Source organism: Coregonus clupeaformis, unplaced genomic scaffold (assembly GCF_020615455.1).
Source record: "Coregonus clupeaformis isolate EN_2021a unplaced genomic scaffold, ASM2061545v1 scaf0189, whole genome shotgun sequence".
In the NCBI taxonomy this organism is placed as follows: domain Eukaryota; kingdom Metazoa; phylum Chordata; class Actinopteri; order Salmoniformes; family Salmonidae; genus Coregonus; species Coregonus clupeaformis.
The window spans coordinates 116497-134578 of NW_025533644.1; the positions used below are offsets into that span (position 1 = coordinate 116497).

General features: G+C 41.1%; 1 protein-coding gene across 3 annotated transcripts in view; it reads right to left on the reverse strand.

Moving 5' to 3' along the window:
* Positions 1–10049: 10049 nt before the first annotated feature.
* Positions 10050–18082, reverse strand: part of LOC121554084 (VPS10 domain-containing receptor SorCS1-like) — a 186692-nt gene continuing 178659 nt past the window's right edge. Inside the window, exons 23-27 of one of the 3 annotated variants that reach the window (XM_045214039.1) lie at positions 15430–15564; positions 12796–12895; positions 12075–12180; positions 10874–11043; positions 10050–10514 (exon numbers count right to left, since the gene is read on the reverse strand). In XM_045214039.1, the coding sequence (XP_045069974.1) occupies positions 10450–10514; positions 10874–11043; positions 12075–12180; positions 12796–12895; positions 15430–15564 (576 nt within the window). In that variant the 3' untranslated portion in view covers positions 10050–10449. Of the gene's footprint in view, positions 10515–10873; positions 11044–12074; positions 12181–12399; positions 12498–12795; positions 12896–15429; positions 15565–18082 lie in introns of those variants that run through there. The other 2 variants (XM_045214040.1, XM_045214041.1) reach the window with 2 other exon arrangements.

Here is an 18082-nt window from a genome sequence, read left to right on the forward strand (position 1 = left end):
AAATTGAACTCCCATTCTTCCAAAGCCTTTATGACAGAGACATGAGGTTTTGAGAACAAGATGATTCACCTCCCAGTCTGTAATCTTTCTGTCAGACGGCCTCCTGCTATAATTTTTTCTGAGGGGTAATAATACGATAATTACAACATGACCTACAATCTCCTCTTCTCATAAATCTCCCTCCCTCCCTCCCTCCCTCCCTCCCTCCCTCCCTCCCTCCCTCCCTCCCTCCCTCCCTCCCTCCCTCCCTCCCTCCCTCCCTCCCTCTCTTCTCCTCTCTTCCCTCATCTCTCTATCCTTGCAGGGTTAAATGTAGACCCTTTAGAAGAAGCATATGCAGGAAGCAGGAGAATCTGTAATTGCTGCAGATGAAAGATGTCTCTGAGCCAAGGCATGGGATCTCAGCGTGAGCCTTAGTCGCTGTGCCCATTGGTGACGTCCCTCTCGGCGCTACGATGTGGTACAAACTGCCCGGCACCCAGCAGTGGGTCCCGACCCTTTTCCTACGCTACAGACATGAAAGCTTTGCTATTCCTATTTTAGTGGAAAAATAGATTTTTCTCTCTGGTTCTGTTTTGATATTGTTTTGTTGTTCCCTATCAAACTTCATACAACAATAGGCTACCATTATTCTACCACAGACATGTGCCTGCATGGAATATACAGTAAGTAAACTGATCTATAAAGAACCTGTACCATAAGAAATATAAATACATGCTCAATTTATAGGCCTAACCTTTCTATGGAGATGAACTGCCGTTGTTTTGTTAAACCATACCGAACTCTTTACCATAGTGGCGTGTCATTCTGCAATGATGGTAACATGGGAATCATGCATACCTGGATACGTGTCCAGTATAGCCTTTGTATGGAAGTGAACTTCCACAGTCTGGTTCTGTTAGTGGAACCCTGTAGTATGTCAAGTCCAATTAAATCCAGTAGGCTACAGCATAAGCAGTAGGCTATATATCCTGTCTACCTGACTGCTCTTCTTCATTGTCTGTCACTTCAGGAGCTGAGAGCCTTTAGGGTGGTCTGTTATCTAAGTATGTTGCAGAACTACTGACAGTGGAAGATATTTTAACCTGACAGAGCCACAACTCCCCCTGTTGACGGAAAAGCGTACTGCTGCAGACAGTTTCCACACCATGAGAAGCACAACCACTGTTACCGTTAACTTCAGAGCACCTCATAACTAGGGCCAGGAGATTTACCTGACCATGTGACAGGAATGTGAACAGGAAAAACTCCAGGCCCTACACCCTCAAACTGAAACATGACCATTTTCATATCGTCAGAGTATTGGATGAGTGATGATACCCAGCAAATACACAAAATATAGTGTATATGATGTTCAACTAATGGTCTTGGAGTCCAAGCAAAGTACTGTACCCATTACCAGGGGTTCTTAAACTTTATTAGCTCGAGACCCAAAAGAGTAATTGACCGTTTTCCCGGGACCCAAATCGTCGTCCAGCAACCCAAATTAAGAAGAAATAGTGGGTGATTATAGATGTATTCTAATAACTCGCGGCCCACCTCTCACATGCCCAGGGCCCAGTTTGGGTCCCAACCCATAGTTTAAGAAACCCTACATTAGACTAATGTTTTGCCAACATGTTGTGCCATGCTAAGCACTTCTGATCATTTACGCTCTGTTTAATTTTCGGCTGTCTAATGGAAGAATTCCCTGGGCTGGTGTAGTTCACAGAAATTGTATTTTAGTCCTATGAATGATGAAAACAGTTAGTTTGACTGAAAGCTTATGATAGCTCCTGGTTTCTGCACTCACAATCGCCAAAGGAAAGGAAACATTTTAGTTTTATTCCGTTTTTATGAGAATTTAATTTTGGCTCAATTAATTATTAATCCATTTTAATCTCTTAGATTTCCTTTCAATTGAATCACAGAAAAGATTAACAGGAAGTTAAAAATAAGCATTTTGTGAAGAATTGTGTTGATTATCAGCTGGATCACTGTTTTCTATTATTATCTATTCATTATCAATTAATAAGACATTTTACGAAACAAAACTAGATTTGACTCTATTATTCAACTAAAAGGAAGACTTCTACTCTACAGCATTCATAACACAATGCAACTGAGTTTTGAGCAGAGCTATCATAGAAACAGAGATAAGCGAGGAATATGAGGCACCCAAGTGGCTTCTAATGAAAACATTTTAGATTTACATTTTAGTCATTTAGCAGACGCTCTTATCCAGAGCAATTTACAGGAGCAATTAGGGTTAAGTGCCTTGCTCAAGGGCACGTCGACAGCTTTTTCACCTAGTCAGCACGGGGATTAGAAACAGCGACCTTTACGGTTACTGGAACAACGCTCTTAACCACTAAGCTACCTGCCGCCCCGGTGCCTATCAGTCTCACTGCATCTAGGCTTCATATTTGTTTGAGTTGCCAGTAACGTTTAAATAGCAAAAGCAAACAATGGCACAATAAACTGCTTCATAATGACTACTGGCTTTATAGATCTGAATATTGTCTGTCTTTTCTTTTTACGGTTGGACTGATCGTAAAAGTGTCTGAAGGTATTATGAGTTCACCAATCATTATGCAAGAAAGTGTGTGTGTGTTGTGCGTGTGCGTATTCAGTATTCAGCACCATGGCCCAATAACTAAAGAGTCCAACCTAATTGAACTCAGTTTTAACTACCTGGCTGTAAGCTCCCCTTCCAAGGAGTGAACATTAAGGTGTAAGACCATTATACTCCCGGGTACTGTATGTTAATGATCTTGGGAAGGCGGTGAGGAGTGTGTGTGTGTGTGTGTGTGTGTGCGTGAGTGTGTGTGTGTTTGAGTGTGGATGAGTGTGTACGTGCACGACCATGTGTGGGAGGGTGTGCACATATGCATCCGTGTGTGCCTGTTTACGTACAGTAGGCCTACTGTGTGTTTGTGTGTGTGTGTGTGTGTGTGTGTGTGTGTGTGTGTGTGTGTGTGTGTGTGTGTGTGTGTGTGTGTGTGTGTGTGTGTGTGTGTGTGTGTGTGTGTGTGTGTGTGTGTGTGTGTGTGTGTGTGTGTGTGTGTGTGTGTGTGTGTGCGTGCGTGTGTGCATACTGTATATTAATGTGATTTCTCATTTGAGAATAGGACCATCATTATTTCACAGTGGTGTTTACATAAATATGGAATAATGTTCAAGCACCTATGTCACAAAAAGAACCATCAAGCGCAGTGACTCACATATTGTACACAAACACAGTCACTGTTATGTAAATCCGTCACAATTTATAAACTTGCTGTGTACTGCTATCCCTGACTGACTGTGTGTGTGTGTGTGTGTGTGTGTGTGTGTGTGTGTGTGTTGTATTGTCAAATCCTTTTCCAACCTCCTGTAGGGACATCATCGTCAAATCACATTAATTGTAAGCTCAAGGATGAACACACCCTCTGCAGTCAAAACAAAAGGGCTATTGTAGCGGTCTGGTATTCATTCAAAATACTGCATACACAGAAAGCCCCTTGAAATAATTAAAGGAGTAATCAGCAGAATGTAAAATGAATACTTTGAGTGTGCTTATGCTGCACTTCTCTACCAAAGGGCTGCGATACATTTAGTGGCCTTGTTTGTGTGTGTGTTTGTTTGCAATGCATGTGTTTGTGTGTATATACAGTACCAGTCAAAGGTTTGGACACACCTACTCATTCCAGGGTTTTTCTTTATCTTTACTATTTTCTACATTGTAGAATAATAGTGAAGACATCAAATCTATGAAATAACACATATGGAATCATGTAGTAACCAAAAAAGTGTTAAACAAATCAAATATATGTTATATTTTAGATTCTTCAAAGCAGCCACCTTTTGCCTTGATGACAGCTTTGCACACTCTTGGCATTCTCTCAACCAGCTTCATGAGGAATGTTTTTCCAACAGTCTTGAAGGAGTTCCCACATATGCTGAGCACTTGTTGGCTGCTTTTCCTTCACTCTGCGGTCCAACTCATCCCAAACCATCTCATCTCAATATTCCATATGTGTTTTTTCATAGTTTTGATGTCTTCACTATTATTCTACAATGTAGAAAATAGTAAAAATAAAGAAAAACCCTTGAATGAGTAGGTGTTCTAAAACTTTTGACTGGTACTGTATGTGTGCATGCTTCTGTCTGCACACTTCTTACCAGTCCCTCTCCACTCTGCTGCTTTAGAAGGTTACCAGCAAAGGCAGTTCTCCCTCTAACTCTCTACTCTGAAGCCTCTCTGCAGACCTGTCCCCCCAGGGAGCCCCCTTTAATGAAATAAAGCATTTCCAATGGCAATTAATATTCAAATCGCTGAGGAGAGGACCAAAGTGACTTTCTCTCACCAGTGTCCTCACTCGTCCACCCTCCTCCTCCCTCCCTCCCTCCCTCCCTCCCTCCCTCCCTCCCTCCCTCCCTACTTCCTTCCTCCCTCGAGGGACAGCCAGCTCCCTCTCTAAAGTGCACGACACAGGCTCCATCATGTGGAGTTAATAGAGAGAGGATGGTTGGTTTGTTACTGCTACACTGCACCCTGGCATCCCTTTATTAGAGGTCCCCTTTTTAACCTCCATGGTTCACTGTTTGATGTGCTTCTATAGTTCCTGGGTGTGTTTACTAGACTTTCAGGTGTTGGCTCAACGTGAAAAGAAGACATGTCCTACTTTTGCTTTTTATCAGACGCATCTTTGGGTGTAAATGTAGTTACAGGATGAATAAGCCTTCTGTGAAGTCTACTGATGTGGAACGACCACTACCAGGAATACATGTTGTCTGTAAAGCTATTAACCTTTTACTGTAGTGGGCTAAATCAGGGTCACACAGAGTGTTTCTTGGTAGTTTTAAACTAATCTACTTTGAAACAAAAGTATACACATGGTTATGGGCTTAAAACAAAGAAGACACCTGTACCATGTCAGCAGCATACCACCCTGCATCCCACTGCTGGCTTGCCTCTGAAGCTATGCAGGGTTGGTCCTGAATTGAGACCAGATGCTGCTGGAAGTGGTGTTGGAGGCCCAGTAGGAGGCACTCTTTCCTCCAGTCTAAAACTAAACAAATATCGCAATGCCCCAGGGCAGTGATTAGGGACATTTCCCTGTCTAGGGTGCTGTCTTTTGGATGGGACGTTAAATGGGTGTCCTGACTTTCTGTGGTCACTAAAGATCCCATGGCACTGTGTCCTGGCTAAATTCTCAATCTGACCATCATGGCCACCTAATCATTCCCAGCTTCCAATTGGCTCATTCATCCCCTGTAACTATTCCCCCAGGTCGTTGCTGTAAATGAGAATGTGTTCTCAGTCAACTTACCTGGTAAAATAAGGGTTAAAAAACAAATATAGAGTTGAAATGTATTCCATTTTGAGTTTGCATCCCAATATTACATTTTATATAAATCACAGAAGACTGAAATATAACAAAACTGTTTGACTTAGAAACAACAGATTTTGGCAGGTTTTATGAAATTATGAAAAATATGAATAACATTCCACCCATGGGACCACTAGGTAATTTGACTGCAGGGAAGGGCTACTTGGTTTTCTCGAGTTGCCTGCAGAGGAATATAACTCATGGACTCATAACTATGCAATTCCTTGTCTTTGATTGACGTAAAGGCTAAGAAGGGGCTTTAACCACCCAGGGCGCTGTCCCACCAGACACACACACTCTCCTGTCCTCCTCCTGTCCTTCCCTCTAAGCTTCCTCTCTCTTCAAGCAATTAGGTCTTCTTTTTTTCAGTACTAGACTCCCTGTCTTCAAGTCTGGGCTTTAACTCAACATAAGCTATTGGTAGGGTGGATTTGGGGGCGGGAGACCCATGGGGCGGCGCCTGGCCCAGCGTTGGGGGGGGATGTAGTAGTTGATAGAGCATGGCGTTTGCAATGCCAGGGTGTTCGATTCACGGGGTATAGTATTATAATCGCTCTGGATAAGAGCGTCTGCTAAATGACTAAAATGTAAATGTAAAATGTAAGGTGACATTATCAGGGCTGGCCTTAACTCTGTAAGGGCTGATATAGGATCAGGATTGCAGTCATTGCTAAAACCGATGTATTACTGATCATCGATAATGTAGAGATCATGTCCTCGGTTGAAGAACCATTGAAGTCAAAGTACACTAGAAATGCAATCACTTGATTTACTTAACTGTGTTTGATGCCATTCTCTCTCTCATAGAGTCAGGTGGTTTAACAGGAGGCTAGAGAAGTGTTCCCCTCAGAGGCAGAGTTGGCTACCCCTGTGTCTCATTGGCTTCCTTTTCTCTCTCTCTCTCTCTCGCTAAGGCTAATTCGTCTAATATTGGCATTGCAATCATCACATGTTTTACAGTGTTAAACGCCTTTCCCTCTCTCTCTGTCTGTCTGTGTCTGTGTGTCTCCTTCAGTCTAATAATACCAGCCCTATATAGGCAGCAGGGCTACACGGTGCTGTGTTGTGTGCTCTGGCTGCTGGGTCTCTAGGGGCACTGCAGTCTGTTACCTTGATATGTAAGCAGCAGCAGTAGGGAGCGCTGGGATGGCCACCTGTTGGCATTGATCTTTGGTTAATCTCCCCTCCGTCTCCCAGGGCACCGGCCCTGGTCTGACTTTGAACGATTAAAGAGTCCCTCAAGTCAGTCTGATGCAGCATCACCATGCATCACTAATGGCCCCGGACGTTACTTTTCTAGTCTCCGTCTCTCTTTCCATTGTTCTGTCTTTCTCTTTCTTTCTCTATCTCTCTCCCTATCCCCCTCTCTCTTCTCCATCTGTCTCTTCTATCGCTCGATCATCTCCTTTCTGCCTCTTTCTCTCTCCCTTTTCTTGTTTCTCTCTCTTTCTGTCACTCTCTCCAGCTCTCTCTCTCTCTCTCTCTCTCTCTCTCTCTCTCTCTCTCTCTCTCTCTCTCTCTCTCTCTCTCTCTCTCTCTTCTCTTTTGAACCCTTTGTTAGGGACACAGGGTTCTGTATTACTGTCAGAATTATCACCATCATCACCACTCTTGCGTTATGTTGCCTCAGATACCCTCACAGGACAGGAGGCGTGATGAGGATTTTATAGTGAAGTCATTGTTGTGAACAAATAGGCAAAATTTGATATTGAGTGCTCTATGCATGGTAAGGTTTGTGCTTTTACTTAAAGTTGACATATTATCACATATAGCATTACTGGAATCACTTATGAGATGCTAAGTCACATCTGCTACACATATGTCAATGTATTCATCTCTCAAAGTATGCATATGAGAAAATACATTTGTCATTGTATTTACCAAGTATGCATGTATAGGTCAATGTACCATTTGTCAATGTATTTGTCATGTATGCCTGGATAAGAAAATACCAACACCTGTTTGATTCAATTTTCTTTATAGGTTGAATATAACTTCCGCAAATACATAGTATTTTTTTACAAATATTGTAAGAAAATGAAAACACTGTTAACATCAACTTTCTTTCCATTTAATAAATATGATTGTAAATGCATAAAACAATTACACACAGCACAGTTAAGGTCAAAACAAAAAACATTGTACACCTAAACTTTTGTATTTTTATATAAAAGCTTTACAGTAATAAAACTCTGTCTACAAAAATAATCTCAAAGTCATAGTTTAGGGATGAACAAAATCCAGTCCTCGTGAGGCGTGAGTGTCTGATGGTTTCCTTTTAATGCCTTCACACACCTGGATACTGTCCTAAAATGGATACCATACTGCTGGTTTCACTGGTAGAAATCAGACCTTGTTTCAGATGTGAAACAAGGGTTTACGGTGTCCATATTAGGACTGCTTTAGAAACAAGACATTCAGGCTGTTCAGAACTGGACATGCCATCTCTTGCTCTAACTAGTCTGTCGTTCGTATACAGCCCAGCCCACACCTTGGGTTCCTGTCCTGTGACATCACAGTATGTTATAACATCCTGTCTTGTGACATCACAATGTCTTAACATCCCGGGCCAGAGTTTCCCTATGACTCGCCTGCGGAGCTTCAAGGAAGTTCCACCTGTCCGCCTCCATTTGTGAACCTGAAGGATTCAAAGGCAGAAGGTGCTTAACTTGAGCCAGTGTGGGCCGGTTGAATCCTTCTCAGCTGAATATTGCCTAAGGGGTGGTTCTGAGAGCTCCGCCAATGTTCTATAGGTAAAAATACTTATATGGAGCACGCAAAGCTTGTTATTCGAAGACTTATGTTAAAGAGACCATTCACTCAGAAAAGTCTCTTAAATCCTTTAATGTGATGATAATCAGGAGTAAATTTAGAGTCATATTGCTAGAGTTTCCTGCTGTTCTGCTGGAGTTATATATTCTGTAGTTCAACCAGTCATTTGTGAAAACAATAGCCAAAAGCTGCTACAATGTCATCGTTTTTCATATACATAAAATAATAGCAACTTTATTCTTTATTCTTTCTGAGTGGAAATAGCCTATGTTCTTGTCAATTTGTAAGTAAAATATACAAAAAAAGAAACAGAAGATGAAATCAGGTTTGTTATTTAAAAAAGTACTAGCATGCAGCCTCAAATATACATATTTAAACTGGAGGAAGGGCTGTTTTTTTATACTGAAATATCTAAGATGCTTTCTTATGAAACACTATGGGAAGATAGCAATGTAACAATATGAGTTAGTAAATTACATCTGAATTCATATAATACAGTACATTGGTGTATCCAGTCCATATCCATCTGAAAGGGCCTCTCTTTTCTAAGGTCATAGACACGAACATTGTCCTGTTTCTTTCTCGATTTACATTCTAGGTTGTGTGTTGGTGGGTGGGTGTTCGTGTGTGCATGTGTGTGTATACAAGATGTATGCTATATAGTCACTTGGAATATTTTAGCATCACTGTTCATCTACAGTAGAATAATGGTTATATGAAGCTTCCAGAACTATCAACATTTCCCCTCCATAACTCTCTACAGAACGACAAGGACAATAAGAAGTGCCTTCCGAAATTCCATTACCATCAATCAGACAATCACGTCTGTCAGATTCCACATGTGAAACACTTCGGGGTTCGACTGCGTCTAACCCTGCTTCTCAAAACAAGTTAACCATCCATGTACCCCATCTTCCCATACTGTCTGCGCTCCACTTCCTTTGGTTCTTGAAAGTGGGTAAAATAAGCTATGGAGATGGAGAATACGGGGCCGAGACTAGGGGACATTAGCCTAAATGTGTCACCAACCTTAACCAGCCTTGAGCTTGACTGGCTGCATTAACTAAATTCCAAACTAGACTTCCAGTTCTGTTCTGTTCTCCCCATTTCAATGCCCTGGTGTGTCTTGTCCTAAAAAGCAGTCCACTCTTTTTTCGCTCTGAACGCTCCACTTGATATTTCATCTTAAAGCAGCTGTATTTAATTTTAACTTTTGCAACCTCCAAATTGGGACCTCAGATAATTTCGGAAAAAAAGCTTACTTTGAGAAAACGTTGACTGATTTTGGTGCCCCTCAAAGAACTGTCTTTTGCCCATTTCTCTTCTATGAAATCAGGTATAATTAATGCATGGTGTCAGAGGGAACTGAAAAGTTATTGAATCTACATTGGCTTCTCTTGAAGTCCCTATCATGGTAGCACACTAGCACCATGGTTCTCAGGCAAGCTATTACATTGGGAAAAAACAAAATGTGATACAACTAGTGTTTCTTGTTAAATATAGCTCGTAGTGTATAGATTAACAGCAAAGTTAAATAAAATCACCAAATCAAGAGAGACAACCAAACCCTGTATCTGTCTTTGACTTATTACATTGTAAGCAAAAACTAAACATTTCAGTACAAAAGTGTATTGTGCCATAATCAGCTTTCCATGAGACAGCGAACGGAAACAAAATGGTTGTATTAATAATTGATATAGTTTTTCTGTTTAGTTTGTAATTTGTTATTAAAATACACAAATATCAAACAGACATTCATAATTTACAAAATAAATGTGACTTTAAATTAAATTATATACTTTTGAGGGGAACACTTTTTCATCTCTCTTCTAATCAGGGGCTAATTCAGACCTGGGACACCAGGTGAGTGCAATTAACTACCAGGAGAAACAGAAGTTTCGGCCCTCCAGAAACCCTGCTTTAAAGTATATTCTTATGAATAAATAGCGTGCCACCGCTGTTAGCGACACACAGTAGCACAAAAGGATGTAAGACACTTACAGGAAGCTAACCAAAAGAGTGTGGTTTTTTTATGTATGTTTTTCTTTAGTTCATGCTGGCTTTCCATTTCTAGTTACATACTTGACTTTGTATAAATACATTTAATCAAAAATTATTTTTTATTGGATAGACATATATTATGTATAAAATAAAAACCTGTATACAGTTTCTTCTGGTTTTCACAGAGCACAGTAAGTGTCAGCAAAGTCAGTAAAGTCCAACATGCACAGGTATAAAGCTCAAAACCATTGTGTCTGCTCAAATGGTTAAAGAAGTCCATGACACAAAATGGAGTTGCTGTTTTCGGAGTTGTCCAGAGTTTTTAAATGTTGATGTATGTGGGGAGTTCATTTGAGAATTTGACATGTGCGTGAGGTTTGATGCATCCTTTAAAGGAGAAAATTATGGGAGACAGAGACATGAGGAAAGATGTCAGAAGACATTCCAGTCAGTATGAGTTAAGTCACATTTCTCCACAATGAATGAGGCTCTTGCTGAAACCTTGAGTGGAATGGGGCTATCAATTTATTAATCAAAACCTTAGTGGAAGTCTCTGTGAATGACACAAAAGCTTAGGTTCACGACAACCGATATAGTATGTGAAAGTGATGGAACAAAATGAAATTATATGATAAGAAATTGCAGTAAAAGTTAAATGAAATTAGTAGTACTAGACTTAGAAACTAAATTAAAAAATATATATAAAGGAAAAATAAAAATGTAATAAAAGTGGCGTAGTCACTCACCGATGGGCCGTGTGTTCAACTCGGTGTCCATAAGCTCCGGAGAAGTCACCAGCTCCCTCGGAGTGTTCGGGGACACCAGGGTGCTTTCCGTCAGACTTACTGGACTTGGTATCATTTCTTGTTCTTTTTCGTTCTGCATCTGTGCATAGACGTTGAGGCCTGGGATCTTCCTTGAGGAAAGATTTACAATGAGACGGGGGATAAAGAAATTCGCCAGGCTAATAAAATGGGAGAGGGATGTTGCATTGCCTGCCTCGGGGACCAAATAATTCTGATACTCCTCTTTACAACCCAATAATGTGTAGCCGCTCCCAGGAGATATACCCAGTTGACTTAATTGTTTTGTTTTGTTGGCTTCCGGCCTTATATATAATTTTGTATATATTTGTATGCAAAAAAAGATTATACTGTATGTCTTTGGAAGTCAGAGGGTCTGGGCAGAGGAGATGTAGTCGTTGTGTGTGTATCTGTAAGTTGTTCGTATGTGTATGTTTGTATTTGCTGTTAAAAAAAAAAAGGGGAAAAAAATATTATTAAAAAAGGAAGGCAATTACACATTCTACTGTATGAACACATTTCTTTTCTAAGACGTATGCGTTGTTTCGCTCTCTCTCTCTCTTCTCTTTCTTTCTATAGATCTTGTCTCATTGACCCCTCCTGCCCTTTTCACACAGAATTGTACCTTGGTGGATGGAAATAATTTAACATTTCAGAAAGGTCAACTAGCAAAGCTCAAAGGGCTAAATATTGATAATGCCTGAAGGCTGACTGGCATTTCATTTGCGTACAGAGAGAATACCTCGACAAAAGGATTCTGAAAAAAAAAGAACGTTGAGAGAAATGCCATTTCTCCCTTGAAACTGAAGGTGTACGCTATGTTTTCACACAGACGTTTGATAGACAGTATTTTTGTTAAATGCCAAATGTCTAGACACTCAGTAACTCCCATTTGGTTAGTAACTTTCCACCAATGTTCTTTCTGATGTATAACCATAATTATACTGTAGCTCATAGCTCACAATTTGTGTCAGAAGAGGGATTAGACCCTAGTCGAACAGTGAGATCATAGCTCACTCAAAATGTTTCGTCAACACTCATGAACTCTCCCACTTGGTTAGTAACATTCTCCCAATGTCCTGGCAACTTACAACCAGATATGGGTTATAGAGATCATCTCTACAGCATATAATGAGCACTATACCTTTTGAATTTGTAGATGACAAATATCGCCAAACCCAGAACCACAACCGACAGCAGCATCAGCATGGCCGAGCCGCTGTGGTTCTCACTCGTGTCCACTAGGGGCGCTGTAGAGGTGGGAGACAAGAGTCACACAGTACAGTATACATTGAATTCCAAACAGTTTCTATAGAGAACAAGTAAATCATGCGTTTAAGAAGTCAACATGAAAAGTGACACCTACTAATTAATAAAATACAACATATAACAAAATAATTAATAAAAAAATATAAAATTGCATTGTGATTAAGTTTTTGATACGGTAAGTATTTATTGACTTCTCTTACTCTTTATCTTATAAGCCCCTAGGACAGTAGCAGCATCCCCAAAAGGAAGAGGCACACACACTTGTAACGATGCTCACTCTCTGAATGTCTCTGTGTAGCTACATGATGGGAGCCAATCAGACAACAGGGTTGGGGGGTGTTAGTTAGTGCTGATCTAGGATCAGGTCCTTCCTTTCCATATAATCTTATTTGTTATGATCTAAAAGGCAAAACTGATCCTAGATCAGCAGTCCTATTCTGAGACACTTATTGAATACAGGCCCTGGCTCTCTATTTCTATCTAGAACTATCTCTATCTATCTATATACTCATTAAAAATACCCTGTTATCCTCAATACACCTAGCAAACACAACCAAAATGTAGGTATTTGTTTTCGAAGAGATGCAGACACTTACCTGCTGACAAATGTGCAGCATATACTGTGACCTGGACCCCAGGCCGAAGGGTGAACTGGACCAAGTTTTGGTTGAGGGCGCTAAGCAAGATTTCAGAGAGCTAGAGAGGGAGAGACAAACACGACAAAAAACATTAATTTAAAAAAGTATATGCGCATCGATTGACATAATTAAAGTATTAAGATTTCTAAATCAACTTATTGGAACTTTTTATAGCAGAGATCTATGAGAGTACATTTACATTTAGCTTCTTATGCAGAGCAACTTACAGGAGCAATTAGGGTCAAGTGCCTTGCTCAAGGGCACATCAACAGATGTTTCACCTAGTCGGCTCGGGGATTTGAACCAGCAACCTTTCGGTTACTGTCCCAACGCTTTTAACCGCTAGTCTATAGATCAACACTAAATCAAATCCAACTGTATCTAAACTGTATAAAACATCTCAAAACACTTCACCGTATAAGAGACAGAATAAAGACATCTGGCAGTATCATTAAATAGTATAACTAATATAACCACTCTAGTCACATTATTGGTTCGTCTCAGAATGAGTTTCTTCTCATGCATACCATGCTGAGGCAGATCTTTCCACCACATACTTACTGATACCCACAACCAATGGCTGATACTACACACCCCACGGCTCACTGAAACCTTAGTTAATTCACTGCACCCTCCCTCCACCCAGAAACCCAGTTTACATTTACATTTACATTTTAGTCATTTAGCAGACGCTCTTATCCAGAGCGACTTACAGTTAGCGCATACATTATTTTATCGAACCCACAACCCTGGCGTTGCAAACGCCATGCTCTACCAACTGAGCTACACCCCCAGTTAAAGTGAAATATCTATGGATGAATCCGTGCAGGTTCTCACCAATTTAATACATAATGTAGAGCCTATTTGATGAAAAACCTTGCTTTTACTCCGGTTTTTAGAGCGACGAGTAACCTTTTGCACCGAGAACGTGCAGTTTGGACATAAATCAGATGTATCACCCTGACCTAGAGGCTACAGCTGGAATACAGTGTTACATTTCATGATGCTTCCAATCTAGTCCGGGCATAATCCCCTGAACTATACTGTCCATATGATATCAATCACACAAATGATGATTTGTACCATTTTAAATCTCAACTGTAACACATTATATCAGATATGTCGTTTAACAAAGTTGTATCCTTTTTACTTTGCATTCGGGCCAAAGACTAAAACAGAGAATATGTATGCACTTCATGCATAGAAAGACCCTGGCTAAACAAATTCCCTTTTCCCTGCGGAATCCATTTTATTTCTTTGCTAGGCTTCATTAATTTTATCTGCCTCATTTACCAAATGAATTGTGATATGAGTAGTTTCTCCCAGTCCTTCACATTCCTTCCCGCTTTTATATTTCTTACCAAGTTTAAAATTAGACTATAGCTATGAATAATTACTTTTTCGGGGTCACTAAATCTATTATACATTCCAATAATCACACCCGTACATTAGACTTTCAAGATGCAAACCTTGAATAAAGATGTATTGGCGGGGCTTGAGTGAGAAGGGTCTTGCCATACCCAGGCAATAAGGCAGATTTGAGGAGGGGAAAATACAATTAATTTCTTCCTGGTTCTATTCTATTCAGATATTTTTAATGATCATCCATTATCTCTTATATGGGCCTTGGAGCTAATTCAGTACATCTTGATACCTGCAGGTGATTCAGAAGCCAGTACCAGCAGAGACACTATCTTTGTCTGGGTTTATTCCTGTGAAAGACTGCAACTCCGCCCCCTCACATAGAGATGACTCGGGGTAATCTACAGTAAAGCCGTCCCCAGTGAGGACTTTTGAAAGCTTGTCACACTTATTGATGAGGCTAGTTGATATTCTGTGTGTGTGTGTGTGTGTGTGTGTGTGTGTGTGTGTGTGTGTGTGCGTGCGTGTGTGTGTGTGCGCGCACGTGCGAGTGGGGGCGCATGTGTGTGCGCGCACGCATGTGTAAGCCTCTGTGGACAATATTGACATCTACTGGAGAAACGATGAACTCAGCCTTGAAAATATAAGTACGTTGCAATTATGTTTTCAGACCATGTAGCAGTATAGACTAACACAGCTATGTATTAGTGAAGAATGTTAGAAAAATGAATATTTCTAAGCCTACTCATGTTTAGTTCAGTGGAGACCTCTAAATTATGCCAAATGGAATGACAAGAAAATCAACAGATGGCGAACATGTTGGTGCAAGAAAACAAGTGCTTAGCTGTCAAACCCAAACATCCAACAAGCAGAGTAATATCCTCCTAAAATATAGCTCCAAATGTCATTCAGTGATAATTCAGAGTAAGTACAGTATATGCCAAAATAACTCATAAAAAGTATGCTCCTACTCCCACTCAAAGATCTGGCATTAATCAATATAGGAACTTAATGCATTCAATTTTATGGTTTACTTTTATGGAAATAATGGAAACTTAGTTGTCAGATACCCATTTTGGTAATAATTAACTGACAGGTATAATGCTTTTTTAACCTGTTATAAGCATGAATAAGCCTTTATATCATGCATTCTGAATAAGGCTAAGGCCAATAATATGTTATGTCTATGTTTCAACTGACACAACATGCCTGTTATTTAATCAATCATACCTGGTCTAAATGAGCTGAGTTCTTCTCTGGCTTGCCCTCCGTTAACTCTTTGTCTGGCAGGATGAAAAACTCTGCTGCCGTGGGCAACCCAGGTAGGACGGTGACAAGGAGCCGCTCCGGGCTCATCCCCGTGGCCTAGAGGAAGATGAGGAGGAGGGAGAGGAAGAAGAGAGAGATGAGAAGGGAGAGGGTTAGGATGAGGAAGAGGAGTTGGGAGAGGAAGGGGAATAGGAAAAGGAGGGAGGGGAAGAAGAGGAGGAGGAGGGAGATGGAGAGGGAGAGGAGGAAGATGAAGAGGAAAGGGAAGAATAACAGAAAGAATTCCCCATCAACCATTAGGACTAGACTAGATCGCTTTTCATGTCATTAAGCACATCATCAAAGAGGAAAGCAGTGGCATTGAAAAATAGGAATTGTCTGGATGGTTGTAATTAGTGTGACTGCGATACATTGCTGAAATACTTACTGTGATACATTATTACAAACATCAATGAGACTTAGATCTGAAATTATCATACTACTCAGGTCCGGAGCTGTTTGAATCAAATATTTCCGTTCTCAAATATACTGAATAGTATGAGCAATTCAATACATTTTGTGGATACTACAATGTCTACCCAACATGTCATGTGTGGATTTGAAGTACACTATATATATAAAAGTATGTGGACACCCCTTAAAATTAGTGGATTAGGCTATTTCAGCCACACCCATTGCAGACAGGTGTATAAAATTGAGCATACAGCCGTGCAATCTTCATAAACAAACATTGGCAGTAGAATGGCCTTACTGAAGAGCTCAGTGACTTTCAACGTGGCAACGTCATAGGATCCCACCTTTCCAACAAGTCAGTTCGTCAAATGTATGCCCTGCTAAAGCTGCCCTGGTCAACTGTAAGTGCTGTTATTGTTAAGTGGAAACTTCTAGGAGCAACAACGGATCAGTCGCGAAGTGGTAGGCCACACAAGCTCACAGAATATGACCGGTGTGTGCTGAAGCACGTAGCGCGTATAAATCATCTGTCCTCGGCTACAACAGTCACTACCGAGTTCCAAACTGCCTCTGGAAGCAACGTCAGCACAAGAACTGTTCGTCAGGAGCTTCATGAAATGGGTTTCCATGGCCGAGCAGCATCAGCTGGAGGGGTGTAAAGCTCGCTGCCATTGGACTCTGGAGCAGTGGAAAAGTGTTCTCTGGAGTGATGAATCACACTTCACCATCTGGCAGTCCAACGGACGACTCTGGGTTTGGCGGATGCCAGGAGAACGCTTCGTGCCCCAATACATAGTGCCAACTGTAAAGTTTGGTGGAGGAGGAATAATGGTCTGGGGCTGTTTTTCATGGTTCGGGCTAGGCCCCTTAGCTCCAGTGAAGGGAAATCTTAATGCTACAGCATACATTCTAGACGATTCTGTGCTTCCAACTTTGTGGCAACAGTTTGGGGAACGCCCTTTCCTGTTTCAGCATGACAATGCCCCCGTGCACAAAGCGAGGTCCATATAGAAATGGTTTGTCGAGATCGGTGTGGAAGAACTTGACTGGCCTGCACAGAGCCCTGACCTCAACCCCATCAAACACCTTTGGGATGAATTGGAACGCTGACTGCGAGCCAGGCCTAATCGCCCAAAATCAGTGCCTGACCTCACTAATGCTCTTGTGGCTGAATGGAAGCAAGTCCCTGCAGCAATGTTCCAACATCTAGTGGAAAGCCTTCCCAGAAGAGTGGAGGCTGTTATAGCAGCAAAGGGGGGACCAACTCCATATTAATGCCCATGATTTTGGAATATGACGTTTGGCGAGAAGGTGTCCACATACTTTTGTTAATGTAGTGTATGTCCCTCACACTGACGGTTGAGTACATTCGGAGCTACAGTCCAGCTGGGTCTAACTTCACTAAACCATGACAATCAGACGTTCAGTGAGATTTATTTGTACATGTATGGCCTCCACAAATACGACCCTGATCTCACAGGCGACCAGCAATTCCAGAGTTCAATGTGACAGGGAAGGCAGTGCAACAGCAATTTAGAATGTACTTGAAGTAATTTTCCCTTGTCATTTAACATCATAAACCGTAGATTCATCTCAGTCGCAACCTGAGGTCACAGAGGATGTATTGTAAAGAGGGCCACAGACTAAATACACTGAACCAAAATATAAACGTGTTGGTCTCATGTTTCATGAGCTGAAATAAAAAATCCCAGACATTTTCCATATGCACAAAAATCTTATTTCTCTCAACTTTTGTGCACAAATGTGTTTACGTCCCTGTTAGTGCTCCTTTGCTACAATAATCCATTGACCTGACAGGTGTGGCATATCAAGAAGCTGATTAAACAGCATGATCATTACACAGGTGCACCTTGTGCTGGGGACAATAAGAGACCACTTTAAAATGTGCAGTTTTGTCACACAACACAATGCCACAGATGTCTCAAGTTCTGAGGGAGCGTGCAATTGGCATGCTGACTGCAGGAATGTCCACCAGAGCTGTTGCAAGAGAATTGAATCTTAATTTCTCTACCATAATCTGCTTCCAACATCGTTTTACAGAATTTGGCAGTAAGTCCAACTGGCCTCACAACCATAGACCAAGTGTAACCACGCCAGCACAGGACCTCCACATCTGACTTCTTTACATGCGGGATCGTTT